We start from the raw sequence: 17,258 nt of genomic DNA on the forward strand, positions 1-17,258 counted from the left end.
CTATTTTTTTGCTTCCAACTTTAACCCGTTTGCGTTTTAAAGGGGCTAGTCGAATTAATATAGTATTTTACATTGTAGGAACACTGGGCGGGATTGTCCAACCCCTCGCCGGGTTGGAGAATCGCCGGGGGCCAGCGTGAATCCCGCCCCTGCGGGCCGCCGAGTTCTCTGGCACCGGATATTCGGCGGGGGCGGGTATTGCACCGCGCCGGTCGGCGGCCAACCCCGGCAATTCTCCGGCCCGTGATGGGCCGAAGTCCCGCTGCTTCTATGCAGGTCCCGCCGGCGTGGATTGAACCAGGTCCCTTATCGGCCGGACATGGCGGCGCGGCCGGGCTCCGGGCAGGGGCGCGGGGCGATCTGGCACCCCGGTGGCCTAGCCTGAGATCGGGGCCCACCGATCCGGGGGCGGGCCTGTGCCATGGGGGCACTCTTTCCCCTCCGCGTCGGCTATCAGTCTCCGCCATGGCCGACGCGTAGGTGACCCCCCAGCTCCGCGCATGCCCGGGGATGACGCCAGCAGCCGCTGACACTTCTGCATGTGTGCGGACTCCCGCCGGCTGGCGGAGTCCCTTCGGCCCTGGCTGGTGTGGCGCCAAAGGCCTTTTCCACGCCAGCCAGTGGGGCGGCAAACACTCCAGGGCGGGCCTAGCTCCTAAAGGTGCGGAATCCTCCGCACCTTTCGGGCGGCCCAACGCTGGAGTGGTTCACGCCACTCCATCCCGCCGGGACCCCACGCTCTGTCGGCTAGGGGAGAATCCCGCCCACTATCTTTGTCTGATTCATCTGGCAGAGGAACTAATTTATTCCTGACACTGGATCTTGGCTGTGCAATTGCCGATTGTGCCACTAGGTGGGGTGCTTGGGCTGCTTGCTGAGTTTGTTCAGCTGCTGGTTGATTCTGAGCTGTGCTTGGCTTTAAATTCTGGGCTGCAAGACTGTCTGTCAGGATTTTGCAGTGTTCTGTTACATTGTTTTTATCTCTTTCTAATATACACCTTTCTTCGATTAACTTGCAATTTTCAAGTTCAATTTGCTCAGTTTCTGATTACAACTGTTGGTATTTTGACACCACTTCAAAAACATGATTTTGGAATTCTGCTATTTGAAAAGATAACTGCTGGAATTCAGAGGTTTTGCTTTGCAATTCTGTTCTAATTTCATCACAATGCTCAAGTTTGGATTTTGCATCTCGCAATTTCCAACAACTACAATTAGTTGGTCTTTAGTGGACCTTTCCTCATTAACACTTTTACTTTCAATAATTATCTCTTGCTGTCTGCGTATCTGTCCCATCATTACCAGGGACCATTTTACACGTTCTGCACCGTGCAATCGTGTGCATTTTCCCCATGCTCTCTTGATATTATCGAAGGACCACTGTCCTCTGGGGATATCATAGCTTGATTCAATTTTTTTTGAGGTTTCACATAGGTCAAATTGTCTACGAATGAAAGACCCAAAATCCCCCAAATATCTTCAATAGAAACATCTGGTACCCCATATCCTCCTTTTATCGTCATAGGGAGTAATTTTCTGCCTGCTAAAGGCTCTGAATCTATAAATTCAACCTTTCACCTAACTTTTTCTCGTAAGAAGTCTTACAACACCAGGTTAAAGTCCAACATGTTTGTTTCAAACATTAGCTTTCGGAGCACTGCTTCTTCCTCAGGTGAATGAAGAGGTCTGTTCCAGAAGCATCTATATAGACAAATTCAAAGATGCCAGACAATGCTTAGAATGCGAGCATTAGCAGGTGATTAAGTCATTACAGATCCAGAGAGAGGGGTAATCACAGGTTAAAGAGGTGTGAATTGTCTCAAGCCAGGACAGTTGGTAGGATTTTGCAAGCCTAGGCCAGATGGTGGGGGATGAATGTAATGCGACATGAATCCCAGGTTCCGGTTGAGGCCGCACTCATGTGTGCGGAACTTGGCTATAAGTTTCTGCTCGCCGATTCTGCGTTGTCGCGTGTCCTGAAGGCCGCCTTGGAAAACGCTTACCCGGAGATCAGAGGCTGAATGCCCTTGACTGCTGAAGTGTTCCCCGACTGGAAGGGAACATTCCTGCCTGGTGATTGTCGCACAATGTCCGTTCATTCGTTGTCGCAGCGTCTGCATGGTCTCACCAATGTACCATGCTTCAGGACATCCTTTCCTGCAGCGTATGAGGTAGACAACGTTGGCCAAGTCGCACGAGTATGTACCGCGTACCTGGTGGGTGGTGTTCTCACGTGTAATGGTGGTATCCATGTCGATGATCTGGCACGTCTTGCAGAGATTGCCTAGGCAGGGTTGTGTGGTGTCGTGGTCACTGTTCTGAAGGCTGGGTAGTTTGCTGCAAACAATAGTTCATTTGAGGTTGCGCGGTTGTTTGAAGGCAAGTAATCGGGGTGTGGGGATGACCTTGGCAAGATGTTCATCTTCATCGATGACGTGTTGAAGGCTGCGAAGAAGATGTCGTAGTTTTTCTGCTCCAGGCGAGTACTGGACGACGAAGGGTACTCTGTCGGTTGTGTCCTGTGTTTGTCTTCTGAGGAGGCCGGTGCGGATTTTTGCTGTGGCGGGTTGGAATTGTTGATCGATGAATCGAGCGCCATATCCCGTTCGTACGAGGGCATCTTTCAGCGTCTGTAGATATCTGTCACGCTCCTCCTGGTCTGAGCAGATCCTGTGTAGATGGAGGGCTTGTCCATAGGGGATGGCTTCTTTAATGTGTTTAGCGTGGAAGCTGGAGAAGTGGAGCATCGTGATGTCATCCGTGGGCTTGCGGGAGAGCGAAGTGCTGAGGTGACCGTCCTTGATGGAGACGAGTGTGTCCTTGATGGACACTCGTCTCCATCAAGGACGGTCACCTCAGCACTTCGCTTTACCGCAAGCCCACGGATGACATCACAATGCTCCACTTCTCCAGCCAACTTCAACTATGCCAGTTGATGAATTTAACCATTCAGTTAGCAGCAGCACTTTGCGATTACTGGAACTCAGTAGAAATTAGAGTCAAAATTTGTCAGGTGCAAATAAGAATTGTTTTATTTGCATTACAATTGAGAGTCATTTTAAATTTGTAGACAATTGAACTTTCAAACAATCACAGATAAAATTTTACTTGCTTAGGCAAACAGCTCAAAATAACCTCTCAGAGTTAGGAAGTGAAATATGAAGGACAGGTTGATAGATAACGAATAGTAAGTTGAAAAAGAGAGAGAGATGGCCGAAAATCCATCACAGTTATACCAAGTCATATCTGGTTTCAGGCATCTAATTACACCCTAATGTAATCCTAATTCGTTTGGGTTAGACTCAAACACATCTGATTTGACGGCAAGCCGCCCATCTTCAATATGCAACATTACTTCTAATTGTTTCGTATCTGCATACTTGTGTATGTTAAAGAATGCGATATTGTGCTTTATCAAGGCCAGCAAAAACTGGTTTCTGCTGGCTTAGCTATTATAACATAAGAACTAGGAGCAGGAGTAGGCCATCTGGCCCCTCGAGCCTGCTCCGCCATTCAATTAGATCATGGCTGATCTTTTGTGGACTCAGCTCCACTTTCCGGCCCGAACACCATAACCCTTAATCCCTTTATTCTTCAAAACACTATCTATCTTTACCTTAAAAACATGTAATGAAGGAGCCTCAACTGCTTCACTGGGCAAGGAATTCCATAGATTCACAACCCTTTGGGTGAAGAAGTTCCTCCTAAACTCAGTTCTAAATCTACTTCCCCTTATTTTGAGGCTATGCCCCCTAGTTCTGCTGTCACCCGCCAGTGGAAACAACCTGCCCGCATCTATCCTATCTATTCCCTTCATAATTTTAAATGTTTCTATAAGATCCCCCCTCATCCTTCTAAATTCCAACGAGTACAGTCCCAGTCTACTCAACCTCTCCTCATAATCCAACCCCTTCAGCTCTGGGATTAACCTAGTGAATCTCCTCTGCACACCCTCCAGCGCCAGTACGTCCTTTCTCAAGTAAGGAGACCAAAACTGAACACAATACTCCAGGTGTGGCCGCACCAACACCTTATACAATTGCAACATAACCTCCCTAGTCTTAAACTCCATCCCTCTAGCAATGAAGGACAAAATTCCATTTGCCTTCTTAATCACCTGTTGCACTTGTAAACCAACCTTTTGTGACTCATGCACTAGCACACCCAAGTCTCTCTGAACAGCGGCATGCTTTAATATTTTATCGTTTAAATAACAATGGAGCCTTCATGCTATCTTGTCATGCATGTTACCTTGTCATGCATGTTACCTTGTCATGCAATGCTATTGCTGTGACTGTTGCTATGTCCTTGGACACTGACTCGAAAAATATAAATCAAACTGTCTGTTTCAATCTAGTAAAGTGAATTATGCTGCTTCTATGAAATTGTTATGTTTTGAGAATGTTGAAATCAAATATATTTGATTCGATGTTCTAACTGTCCATTTTTAAAAACCAGCAATAGTCTAAAATGTTTCAGACTGTATAAGTTATGGAATATGATTCAGGCTGTTATCACTAGTGGCCCGAAATCAGAACAATAGAGCCTTTAAGTTACTGGGCTCTCGTCACCTTGTTGCCATGGATTCAGCCCTTGTCCTTGGAGAAATGTAGTGAAAAGTGCTTGTCTTATCAGACTTCTATGTTTCATTTAAACTACGTATTTAAAAGTTGTGTTAGAGAAAATTATTAAATGAATTTGCAGAATATGTGTTTTTAATCCTTAATTTAAAACTGGTGCTTAATATTTACGCTAAACAGCTATCTTTTATCTATATTAGGTGTTTTAGAAATACCTGGCTTCTACAATCCATCAATCTCCAATGCTATTCTATCCTAATTGAACTGTTGTTTCTTATAAGGAATAGACTCCTGGTACCTGTGTTCTTTGTGTTGTTTACGTCAGGATGGTTGGCGTGGTGTTCACAAAGACCACAAAATAGTTTTAATTTAAACAAAGCTATGATTTTATTTACATTAATAAACTGGGATTTGACATGTAGTCCTTAAGAATAGCATCTAACTACTCATTTACTGCTAATCTCACTATTACCATAAATTATAATCTAACCTTAGTTGCACGATCTGCTCTTCTGACCTTCACTAGCTAACTCCTGCATACATTCCTCCCCTAAGGTCTAGCATCCCTGACTTATATAGTTGTAACTATAGCTCCCTATAGTGGCTGCTCTCGACACTACATTAATCCTTGCAATGCTGATAGTTATAATAATACAACAGTCATTTGGCAGAATATCTCATTGACAGAGTTTCCAAACAAGAATCAAGATGTAGCTTGACTGGTGATGAGAAGTGCATTCCCCATCAGATTTTTCATGTATTCCCAAAGCCTTTGCACCACCGCATGTTGTCCTCAAAGCAGCTGTGATGGGGAAGAGACTAACATCTCCCTCAGGAATGTGCCATTGCAAAATAGGGTCTGGAAAGGGATGCAGTGGTATTTGTCAAGGTCAATCCTGTGCAGTTCCTCGACACAGAACTCTGTGCTCCACGGGATGTTCCCAGGGACACATACCGAGACAAATATCAACCACAGCTGGAGGATTATCATCTAAGTGAAAGACACTTTTTGGTCTGCCTGAAACCTGTTGGCCTTCCAGTGCAAGAGTTATCCATGCCTGAGTGTTGTAAACTGGCACATTCTAAGAGCTACAAGCTGAGGGAGGCAGTAAAGCTTGGGGCATGTGCCACAAATGGCACAATGGAGAAAGGTAACTATCTCAGTCCTTTAAGCCATAGTACATCGAGGGGCTGGAAGCCATTGTACATCGAGGGACTGGAAACTGTGTAGAACCCCTTGGGCTGGCTGCCGGAAATTGAATGTATATGGTAAATATCACGGGCAGAATTCTCTGATAATGGGGGTATGTCCCCACGCCCGCGAGAAAACGGGCGCGAATCACTCTGGACTTTCATGGAGAATGTCCAGAGTGATTCTCCATTTTGAAGGGGTCTAGCAGGGCCCCGGAGTAGTCCTTACAGCCGATACGGGGCCCTGCACCTCCGGCTGCGGGTCCGCTCATGCGCGGGGCGGCCGCCTGTGGCGGCAGTCCCGCTCAACATGGCGGACCCACACAGCAGGCTGGCCCAGAAAATATAGGCCACCCCCCAGATCGCGTGCGCCCGCCAATCGGTGGCCCCCAATCACGAGCCTGGCAATCCTGAAGGCCCCATCCCCCCGCCCGCCACCAGGACGGCTGCGGACTGAGTCTGCAGCCGCCGCTCCGGGCTCACGCCGTGTGGAACCATGAGTGAACCACGCAGGCGGGAAGCCGGCCAGTTGTCGGCAGAAAATCGCCGTGGGGGAATCTTTCAATGTCCTCCAACCGGCGCCGCATTGACTGCACGCGTGCGACTGCCGGCAATTCTCCCCCGGAGAATTGTGGGAAGTCGTCGGACCCGATCGCGGGTCTGACACGCCATTCTCCGCCCCCGCGCCAAGCGCGATTTTGGCACGGAGGCTCGGAGAATCCTGCCCCACATGTATCGTAATTGTTAGGGCTTGTCAGGGTGCAACATGCTCCATGAGAAAAATGTAATGTTATTGCATTCCGTAATTACCAGTTTGAAATGTTTTGGAATGTCCTTTTAGATATTTTATGAATAAAACATATTTTGGGAAAAAAAGGATGTGAGCAATGGCCACGTGGCCAGCAAGAGCTGTCATAACCAATGACACTGTCTTTCTTCAGACAATTTTACTGACGTATTTAGAATGATTTTAATACCTGTGATTTACCTCTGAATTCTTGTGTTTTATTTTTAGGGGAAGGCATTGAAAATTTCTGGAAAGTTCTTCATGAGGGAAGAAACTGTGTCGTAGATATTCCACCAGATCGATTCGATACTAAATTCTGGCATGACACAGATGACAACAAAGCTGGAAAAATGATCACAAAACGCGGATGTTTTATCGAAGGGTAATGTTGCAGAAAATATTCTACAATAATAACTTCAATGATCAGAGAATATTAATGATTATAAATCAATAAAGCATAATCAGCCAATTGAAATGTTTTATTTTTAATCTTGAAATCCATTTGAACTTGCAGGTAAATGCAGCAAACGTTTAACTCAATTAAGAAATTGAAGCATGTAACCGTAAATCATCATTAACTCAAACCTCTATGTCTGTTCCTGTGCCAATTAGTTAATATTGCATCTCCTTCGCTACAAAATACATCACTTCACATTTCTCTCACATTTCTAATATGTCTGCATGGGAGTTGGGGTGTGGTTTCTGGGTTTAACATCAGCAATAAGAACATAAGAACTAGGAGCAGGAGTAAGCCATCTGGCCCCTCGAGCCTGCTCCGCCATTCAATTAGATCATGGCTGATCTTTTGTGGACTCAGCTCCACTTTCCGGCCCGAATACCATAACCCTTAATCCCTTTATTCTTCAAAAAACTATCTATCTTTATCTTAAAAACATGTAATGAAGGAGCCTCAACTGCTTCACTGGGCAAGGAATTCCATAGATTCACAACCCTTTGGGTGAAGAAGTTCCTCCTAAACTCAGTCCTAAATCTACTTCCCCTTATTTTGAGGCTATGTCCCCTAGTTCTGCTGTCACCCGCCAGTGGAAACAACCTGCCCGCATCTATCCTATCTATTCCCTTCATAATTTTAAATGTTTCTATAAGATCCCCCAATAGAGCCACAGAAACTCTGGAATAACAATAAATACAATTTCTGCCATTTTTCCTGAGTTTTCAGAACTCTCCAGCTGAAATTATATCCGATGAGCAGGAGAACACTCCACCCATTGTAAATTCACCTTCATGTAGTTAATGTAAACTTGTTATTTTTTTAATTCACCAGGTTTAATGAATTTGACCACAAGTTATTCAGCATTAACCAAACAGAAGCCAGCAGTATGGATCCACAGCACAAACTTCTGCTGGAGTGCACATACAAAGCATTTGAAAATGCAGGGATGCCTATGGAAGACATCAGTGGCAGCAGAACAGGAGTTTTCATCGGTGAGTTCCATCTGTTACATGGGAACAAACCATTCTGCCCCTCAAACTTGTTCAGCCATTTGACTGGATCATGGCTGATTTGTATCTCAACAACATTTACCCAACTTTCATAACTTTTGATACCCATACCAAAGAAAAACGTAACTCTTGAAAATTGCAGTTCACAAAGCATCCATACAGCCTGTTGGGGAAGAGCATTTACACTACTCTTTGGATGTCCATCTGCACATTTACTTAATGCTAGTCCACAGCTACAAAAGGAATCACAAAGGTTAATGTGTGAGCCACAAATATACTCCTCATCAATATTCCTCAGTAATATATGACACTTTATTCTTGGCTTTTTTTAGGACTCACAAATCGTGACTATGAAGGAATTTTAAATAGTTCCGCCCACAAAATCACCCATTACAATGGGACAGGAACATCAATGTGTATCGCAGCAAATAGGATTTCTTTCACTTTCAACCTTACAGGACCATCATTGGCTATCGACACAGCATGCTCATCATCCCTTGTTGCTCTACACGCTGCTTCTCAGGCTATCAAGCAAGGTACGAGTAATTATTTCACTTTTTAATAAGCATGTAAAAACAGGGGAAATGGGAGCATGAAGAGGTTATTTGGCCCCTCAAGCCTCCCCCGCCATTCAGTAAGATCATGGTTCATCTGAATTTGGCTTTAACACCATTTTCCTACCTGTCCCTCTACCCCCATAAACTTTTGATTCTCTTGTCGATCAAAAATCTATATTAACATCGAGAAAATGCATTTTATTTATCCGCCTAATGTGTATTTTGGTGCCAAGGAAGTGTGGTGTATGTGCATTTCAGCAGCAATCCTAATTTCATACATAGGTTGGGATTCTCCGGCCTCCCAGCCATGTGTTTGTCAGCAGCGGGAGGTGCCGCGCTGTTCGCTGGTGGCGGGAATCTTTGCTCCCGCCGTTGTCAATGGGAATCCCCATTGAAGCCACTCCAGGTTGCTGGAAAACACACAGGCAGGGGTGCACCGTCAGTGGCCCAGAGAATCCCACTGCCAGCAAATGGCCAGAGAATTTATAATGTCCACTAAGGTTAACCTACAGCTAAACAAAAATACATTGGTGTAGATTTAGTTTTGTGCAAAGGTGTCAAAGGTGATTGCTGCTTACCTAATTTGGTTACATTTAGTTGCCATGTAAATGGGTTGGACCAGATTTCTGATTTTGTTTCCTTTGGAAGGCAAGGCATACCCAACAGTTTGAATGTATAATATGATCCTGTCTGCTGCAGAGTAATTTGATGTTCTCTCTAATGTGTAATTTGATTCAGCCTTTATCAGACAGACAGACAAGTCGCGGAGCTGTTGTGGTTGTGCTGTATGGCTCAGGTCACGTGAAAACAATGATATGGTAGAATGTGCAAATGGAGCTGTGTTTAGTTTTGTGAAGATTTCTATGATCTAGTGACTTGCAATTGTGATTATAGTCACTCTTGGTTGCCAAAATAAAAGATTTTATGCTCTAATTAGTGGATTTATTAATTGTTTGGAGCTTTGTTCTTTTCCCCCAAAATGATAAAAAATTCTGTAACAGTTTTTAGGCAGTTAAAAAGTGCGAACAATCAATGGCCTCAAGAGCTCAGTGGTGCGAGTCAATAAATCAATGGGTGCTGTTGTGTTTTCTGCCTCAGCGTATACGGAGATAATAAACTCAAACTTCTATGTGTGCAACAGAAATCTTATTCAATGCTTTAAAATGTCTGCTCTCAGGTTTACAGCTGCATGCTAACAGTTTCATTTCTTTTCTTAGTAGCCACACCCAAGCTTAACTAATTAACTAATATAATGCTGAGAAGAATCAACAGATACACAGAATCAAACACCGAGCAACTGAACTGGACAGATAGCTGTATCTGGATGTTTGTGTGTGGGGGTTATGGGTCTGTGTGTGTGTGGAGAATAAGATTATTTTTACTGATGCGTTCTACTTATTTCAGGGATGTGACCTAATGCATTGGATACAGTGAATATCCCAGACACCGGCATACAGGGCTTGTCTCACCCCACCCAAACTACTCCAGTGCAGTCATGGCAGTACCATCTACCTCTTCATATGGATGTTTTTTCTGCACTTTGCAATGTTAGATGAAGAAATAAATGAAGAATCTGATGTATGTTAGCTCTTAACACACAGAAGAAACTAAAAATGTTAAACCATGCTCTGGTGTATCTCAGATACTGTTGTTAGCTCCATATAAGTTACTTTGTCAATATTTGTATTACTTATCCAGCTCAACTTTGCCCAGAAAGACTTTGTTCAAACTCCATTTTCATCTTTCAGGTGATTGTGAGATGGCTGTTTGTGGGGGAGTGAGCTGTATCATTGAACCAAGAGTCAATGTTGCACTTAGCAAAGCAAAGATGATATCACCAGATGGAATGAGCAAGCCATTTTCCAGCAAAGGTAATGGGTACGGAAGGGGAGAAGGTTGTGGAATTCTTCTGTTGAAGAAGCTGACAAAGGTAATGCATAATTATCAAACCTGTTTCTCGACATTTTTATCCAGAATATGCACTTAAATATTGATATTTATACAATATCTATTATTGAATTGCCATATCCATTAATTTTGTTAACAGGCTCAGAAGGACCATGATCATATTTGGGGAGTAATAGTCCGTAGTGCAGTAAATCAGGATGGTAGGACAGTCACACCCATCACCAGACCCTCAAAAACACAACAAGAAGAGTTATTGAGAAGTATTTACAACAAAAATGTTGACCCATCAGAGGTTCACTACATGGAGGCTCATGGAACCGGAACACCAGCTGGTGATCCTACAGAAGCAGCCAGCATCTCAAATATCCTTGGGCAATCCAGGCATCCAGACCTACCTCCACTCATCATGGGTTCTGTCAAAGGAAACATTGGTCACACAGAGTCCGCTGCAGGAGCAGCAGGTTTAATTAAAGTGCTCCTAATGATGCATCATGGGAAAATTGTGCCATCACTCCACTACTCTGAGGGGAATTCAAGCATCAATGCAAAAGCTTTGAATCTACATATTCCTACCAGTGTGAAACAATGGAATGAAAGTTGGATGAAAGAGAAGATGGCAGGGGTCAATTCATTTGGTTTTGGGGGAACAAATGCTCATGTAGTAGTAAGGGAGTACCGGCAGGATTCTGTACATAACTGTGGACAAAAACCATTTGAGATATTTGTGCTTTCAGCTGCCTCCCAGAATTCAGTTCAGATGATGCTAAAAGACACAAGTCACCAAATAAAGGAAAGTGGTGACATTGTGCTCCAGAACCTGGCATATACATCTGCCTGCAGAAGAAGCCACAAAAATAACAGATACAGAAAAGCATTTGTGGCATCTTCTCTCAGTCATCTGCAGCAGCAGCTTAAATCAGCCACAAATACTGAAGTAGCTCAGGGAAAGACAGGGGTAAAGCTAGTATTTGTATTTTGTGGCAATGGTGTTTTATATCAAGGTATGTGCAAACAACTTCTCCAAACAGAAGCAAAGTTCAGGTCACAAATTGAAGAGATAGAACGAATACTCAAACCATACACAAATATCAAATTGCTAGATTTAATTCGAGACGACTGTGCCGACTTCACAAAAGCAGACATCGCACAGCCAGTGCTGTTTGCCATTCAGATGGCAATTGTGTCTCTTTTGAAGTTTTGGGGAGTGCAGCCAGATGTTACCATTGGTCATTCTGTTGGGGAAGTTGCTGCAGCTCATTGTGCTGGGATACTTTCATTACAAGATGCTGTAAAGGTGCTTTACCACCGAAGTGTATTACAGTCAACAGTAACAGGAGGGAAAATGTTAGTGATTAGTAATTTACCCCTGTCAACAGTGTCAGAGAAACTTGATTCATATTCAGGTAGATTGTGCATTGCTGCTTTCAATAGTCCTTCATCATGTACAGTGTCAGGTGACTCCAAAGCAGTGGACGAACTGCACACAGAATTGTCCCATTCATTTGGTGACAGAAATGTATTCCTTCATATTTTAGATGTGCCGGCAGCATATCACAGTCACTTAATGGAACCAATTTTAAAACAGGTGGAAGAGAACATAGGCAACTTAGAAAAACATGAAACAGAGACCAAAGTAATTTCCACTGTTACTGGACAACTAGTTTCAAGGGGTGACTGTGTCACAGGGAAATATTGGGCCAGAAATATTCGCAAACCTGTTGCCTTTGAACAAGCCATAAGAACTGCAGTTGCCGAGGTGAAAAACACTGTGTTTGTAGAAATAGGTCCAAGAAAGGCCTTACAAAGGTACATCAGAGAAATTGTAGGGCATGATGCTCTGGTTCTTCCCGCAGTACAGCCAGAGGCAGATTGTGAAACACTGATTTCAGTTTTATCAAAACTATTTGAACTAGGGTACAATCCTAACTGGAAAAATATGTATGTAGGATGTGAGACTGCTCCAACATTGTATCCTTGCTACAAATTTGATCGTACTAAGCTTCAGGTCAATTTTGAAGCGATTAGGCAAAGTAAAGAAAATGTAGTATCTACCACGCACCCCTTCCTCTGCAATTCAAACAGAGATGGCAAGGAATTCAACTACAACCTAACACCAACAACAGTGCCATATATATCAGAGCATAAAAACAACAATGTCCCTATATTACCTGGCTCTATTCATGTGGAGCTTGGCTTAGCATCGGCCCTGGCAAGTATTAAGCCAAAGATACCACTCAGTTTGTGTCAAATCAGTACTACTTTTTTGAATCCCTGTATTGTGCAACCAAACTCAACTGAGCTCAAGGTACAACTTACCAAGGAAGGCAAAGTGACCAAATTTGTTGTTTTTGCATCTTCTGCCACTTATGCAAAGGGAGAGGTTCGTCTAGTACCGGAATGTATTGTTGAAGAAAATATGATCGCTCTTCGACATATTTTGCAACGGGCCAAAGAAAAGATAAAGGCAGAAGTCATTTATGACAGCCTCTCCTCTTCAGGTTTCCAATATGGTTCAGTTTTCAGACACCTTGGGGATGTGTTCTGTGGGGATGAATTAAAGGAAGCTATAACATGTATTAAGCTACCTGATGAGATTGTGCTGCAGATGCACGATTACCACATTCATCCAGTCATTTTAGATTATTTTATGCAAATGACAGCTGTTTTAGAAATGAAAATGTCAAACTCTAGAGTAGGATTCCCGACATCCGTGGGGTGTTTGACAATATGCCGACCAATGCAGCAGGAAATGATGTTGTATATGAGGACATGTAAACACACTGCAAAATTCTATGAGGTCTCCGGGGGGTTTACAGATACAAAGGGAGCCCTCATTGCAGAACTAAAAAATGTCAGAATTACATTTCTTGGTAAACAAAATTCGGCAGAATTGAATGACTATTTTTACCAGAATAACTGGGAGGAAATAGTTAATCTTCCCAAAGGCATAGTTCATCCTTCTGCCCCCAAATCATTGGTCTTTGCAGATAACTGTGGAATTGCTGGCAGCCTTCAAAGGTACTTGCACAAGCAGTCCTCATATATTCCTTACCAAGAACCTAAGACATTGATGGGCACAGAAATTACACAGGTTCTATGGCAGCACAATATAAGTGATTTGAGCAGCTTTGATGAAGTGTTATTCATGTGGGGGATGCAAAACTTAACTGACCAGAACAGCAAAGCAGTGGTAGAGCATATTAGCAGCTGCTGTGAGATTTACCGTCAAATCCTTCAACTAGTGCAAGGGAAAAAATCCACAAAGTCTGTCAGAACAATCACATTCAGGATATCAGAAAACACAGTAGATCAGATCACGGCAGGCTTTGCGTTATGGGGCATGACCAGATCATGTGCCGCAGAACTTCAAGAGGTTACTTTTCACCTGATTGACATCAGCTCTGCCATTGATGCAGATATTAGAGCATTGGCAAATGCAATTACCTTGCCTGACAATTATCCCGAAGTAATGATTAGGCGAGGAAAGCTGTATCTATCCCACATCACACGGATACCCAATAAATTGTCTGATAATGTTCACAGCACGGTTCCTTACTCTGGTTTTGAAAATGTCAGTTTCCAAACATTGGATCCCTACAAAGTTGTAAATTTCCATGCAACACCACAACAAGAGAAAGTGAATGAGCCAACAAAACAAACTGTGCATATTAAAATTGATACAATTTGCATCCATTCATCAGATTACTTTCCAATCAGTGTATCAGAAATGAACTTTGGACGGACAATGTACTGGAACAAATCAATGACAGAAGGGCACAAACTACTTGCTCTAGACTTCAGTGGCACAGTCACAGCAGTCGGCAGTGATGTAAAGACATGTAAAATAGGAGATCACGTTGCTGTATGTTACCCAGTTGCAGCATTTTCTACAGTCACTCTTTCTGCATCTGTTTGTTACAAAAGCAGTAAAATTCCACTGTTGAAGCAGACACCATGTGTTTCATACTTTGTACTCGCATGGGAAATACTGCATAACATTTTGCCTCACGCTAAATATCACAAACGTTTGCTAATTGTTTCCATGGCGCCAGAATCATGTCTGACTAAAGTGCTGTCCATGGCAGCCAATGGATTGGGGTGGAGAGTTCAGATTGAATCTCATGACTTTTCACCTGCTTTTGCTCATTCTGATGCATTGATTTTCCTGCCCCCTATTAATACATCTTTAGTTGCAACATCTGTCAACAACTCTTCTGCTAAACATGTTGTTGTTCTCTTTGACAACAACCAGACGTTTCATACTTCTCAAAACATTCCAGGCTGTGAAAAGGACAATGTTTATGTTCACGTTTTGCTGGTAGCTAACATATTTCAGAAGGGATATCTTACAAAATCTGCACGTGATATTTACAAGTGGATGAGATCAATGCATTTAGAAAGAAAACAGCTTGATTTACCAAAAGCTGATTTTCAGCAAGTGATCCCTGATGTGGATGAATGCAGGGCAGAATCATACTTTACCTGTAAAGCTGTTTCAATTGTTGACCTGAAGAGCACACAGGCACCAAATAGTAGGATGCCACAGATACAAGTATATCACAGCCAAAAGCAACTTTTCAGAAGTGATGCTGCATATATAGTGACAGGGGGACTTACAGGGCTTGGCTTTCACACAGTAAATTTCATTGCCAAGCATGGTGGGGGACATGTCATTGTTCTGTCAAGAAGCACTCCATCTAATGAGAAGCAGGAAGAATTTAGAAATCTCTGGAATCAGTTTGGGACCAGGGTAACTAGCATGACCTGTGACATTTCAGTGCTGTCGGATGTTGAGAAAACCATCAATGCCTTTCATGACATTTTCCCAAAGATTGCAATTAAAGGAGTTTTTCACAGTGCTGTTGTATTACATGATGGCCTTCTTCAAAGTCTAAATCAAACATTGTTTGAAAAAGTTCTGAATCCCAAAATTGCAGGTGTCCTGAATCTTCACTATACAACACAGTCCCTCCAGTTGGACTACTTTGTATGTTACTCCTCAATCGCATCATTTAGCGGGAATTCTGCCCAGTCAAACTATTCTGCAGCAAACTCATTTCTTGATTTCTTTATCCACTATAGGAGAAACCAAGGGCTTGTAGGGCAATCTTTAAACTGGGGTGCGTTAAACCTCGGCCTGTTACTCAATAAGCACAGTAACCAAAGATTTCTGGAATCGAAAGGGGTAATGATAATGGATGTTTCAGAAATTTCTGAGTGCCTTGAACACTGCTTGGCATTGAACAATCCACAACAAGCTGTCTGTAAATTCAATTTCTCGAATTTATATCAGAATGCTGTCTCTCAAAATCAATTTCTCAAAGCACGATTCTTTTCACTTGTACAGGATGAAATCAGTAAAACACAGCTCATCCAACAGCAGGTTTTAGCTAGTAATTCAGCAATGACACTTGAGCAGTATGTCATTGCATTGTTGTCTGAAGTCAGTAATACTGACCCTGCAGAGTTTACGAAAGAATCCTATCTTTCCAGCTTTGGCCTTGATTCTATGCTCAGTATGACAGTGCAGAATCGTATTTATCAGGAAAAAAACATCAAGTTGCCGCTCGTAACGTTTCTTGATCCAAAGACAACAGTACATACTGTTGTGTCACTGCTGGAAGAGAAAACTTCTATTCAACCACACTTTAGAAAACCAACACTGCCGCTGAACACATCTTTGAGTGATTCACTTGAAGACCACACCCAATTGTAAGATAATTACTATTAGCTGCACTGACGAGAAGAAATACTCTTTCCATGTCTGGAAAATAGTTATGCTTTCCAGCAAATTCCAAACAGTTAGATGCAGCATCTAGATTCTGAATGCTATATCACACAAATAATGATTTGGACATTAATGATTCGTTCATGGTTAAATTTAAATATTTTAACAGAGACATTCGCAGAAGTTTGCCATGGTGACAAGATCATGGAAAACTCAGATTCTGAAAGTCAGTAAGGACTTGCTGGCTTATTGATCAATAGGAGGCGATTAATTGGTGATATGATAGATATTCTTTGTTAATTAACTTCTTTTATTGTTTTCTTTCTGTATTGGAGGAAATGCTCACAATTAATGAGGACTGTACAGTAAATCATTCACCTGCAATGCCTGTGAGTAAATATGATTACATGGAATGATAGTATATTTCAAATGTTTTCCATTAGGATGTTCTATCCTGTAAATAATGAAATGCACAATACCTTTTTTAACACTATTCATCACTTGGGAATATGTTCACTAAATTCTAGCTGAACATGTTATAATTTTCTTAATTAAAGGGCTAAGTTGAACTATTTTTTGTTTATGGTGTATATGGATGTATTTGTTAATCTTCTTATCAAACTGCAGTGCAATAAAACATTTGACTATTGGAAATACAACTGAATTCTAATACGTTTTTATGATTGTTCAGTTAAGGCCAGAATTGGATGGGTTGAAGGTCGGTTTGAGTGGGAAACAGATTTCTCACATCGAAAACCTCCAACAACCCAAACCCACCTGTTCCCTCAGTTAAAATTCAGTCCTGCGTCACTGTGTGAATTGCAATTCCATCAGGACTGGTAGAAGAGGCTTCCAGTCAAAGCAGACAGTTGATTAATTTACAATGTGTTAATAATAGGGGCAGCACGGTAGCATGGTGGTTAGCATAAATGCTTCACAGCTCCAGGGTCCCAGGTTCGATTCCCAGCTGGGTCACTGTCTGTGCGGAGTCTGCACGTCCTCCCCGTGTGTGCGTGGGTTTCCTCCGGGTGCTCCGGTTTCCT

General features: G+C 42.7%; 1 protein-coding gene across 1 annotated transcript in view; it reads left to right on the top strand.

The window, feature by feature from the left end:
- The window catches only part of LOC119966465 (phthioceranic/hydroxyphthioceranic acid synthase-like), a 40,907-nt gene extending 24,033 nt beyond the window's left edge, over nucleotides 1-16,874 (top strand). The window contains exons 3-7 of the mRNA XM_038798196.1: nucleotides 6,787-6,940; nucleotides 7,844-8,004; nucleotides 8,355-8,558; nucleotides 10,328-10,509; nucleotides 10,627-16,874. Of these exons, the coding sequence (XP_038654124.1) occupies nucleotides 6,787-6,940; nucleotides 7,844-8,004; nucleotides 8,355-8,558; nucleotides 10,328-10,509; nucleotides 10,627-16,203 (6,278 nt within the window). The 3' untranslated portion in view covers nucleotides 16,204-16,874. The remainder of the gene's footprint in view (nucleotides 1-6,786; nucleotides 6,941-7,843; nucleotides 8,005-8,354; nucleotides 8,559-10,327; nucleotides 10,510-10,626) is intronic.
- Nucleotides 16,875-17,258: the final 384 nt, after the last annotated feature.

Source organism: Scyliorhinus canicula, chromosome 5 (assembly GCF_902713615.1).
Source record: "Scyliorhinus canicula chromosome 5, sScyCan1.1, whole genome shotgun sequence".
Taxonomy (NCBI): Eukaryota; Metazoa; Chordata; class Chondrichthyes; order Carcharhiniformes; family Scyliorhinidae; genus Scyliorhinus; species Scyliorhinus canicula.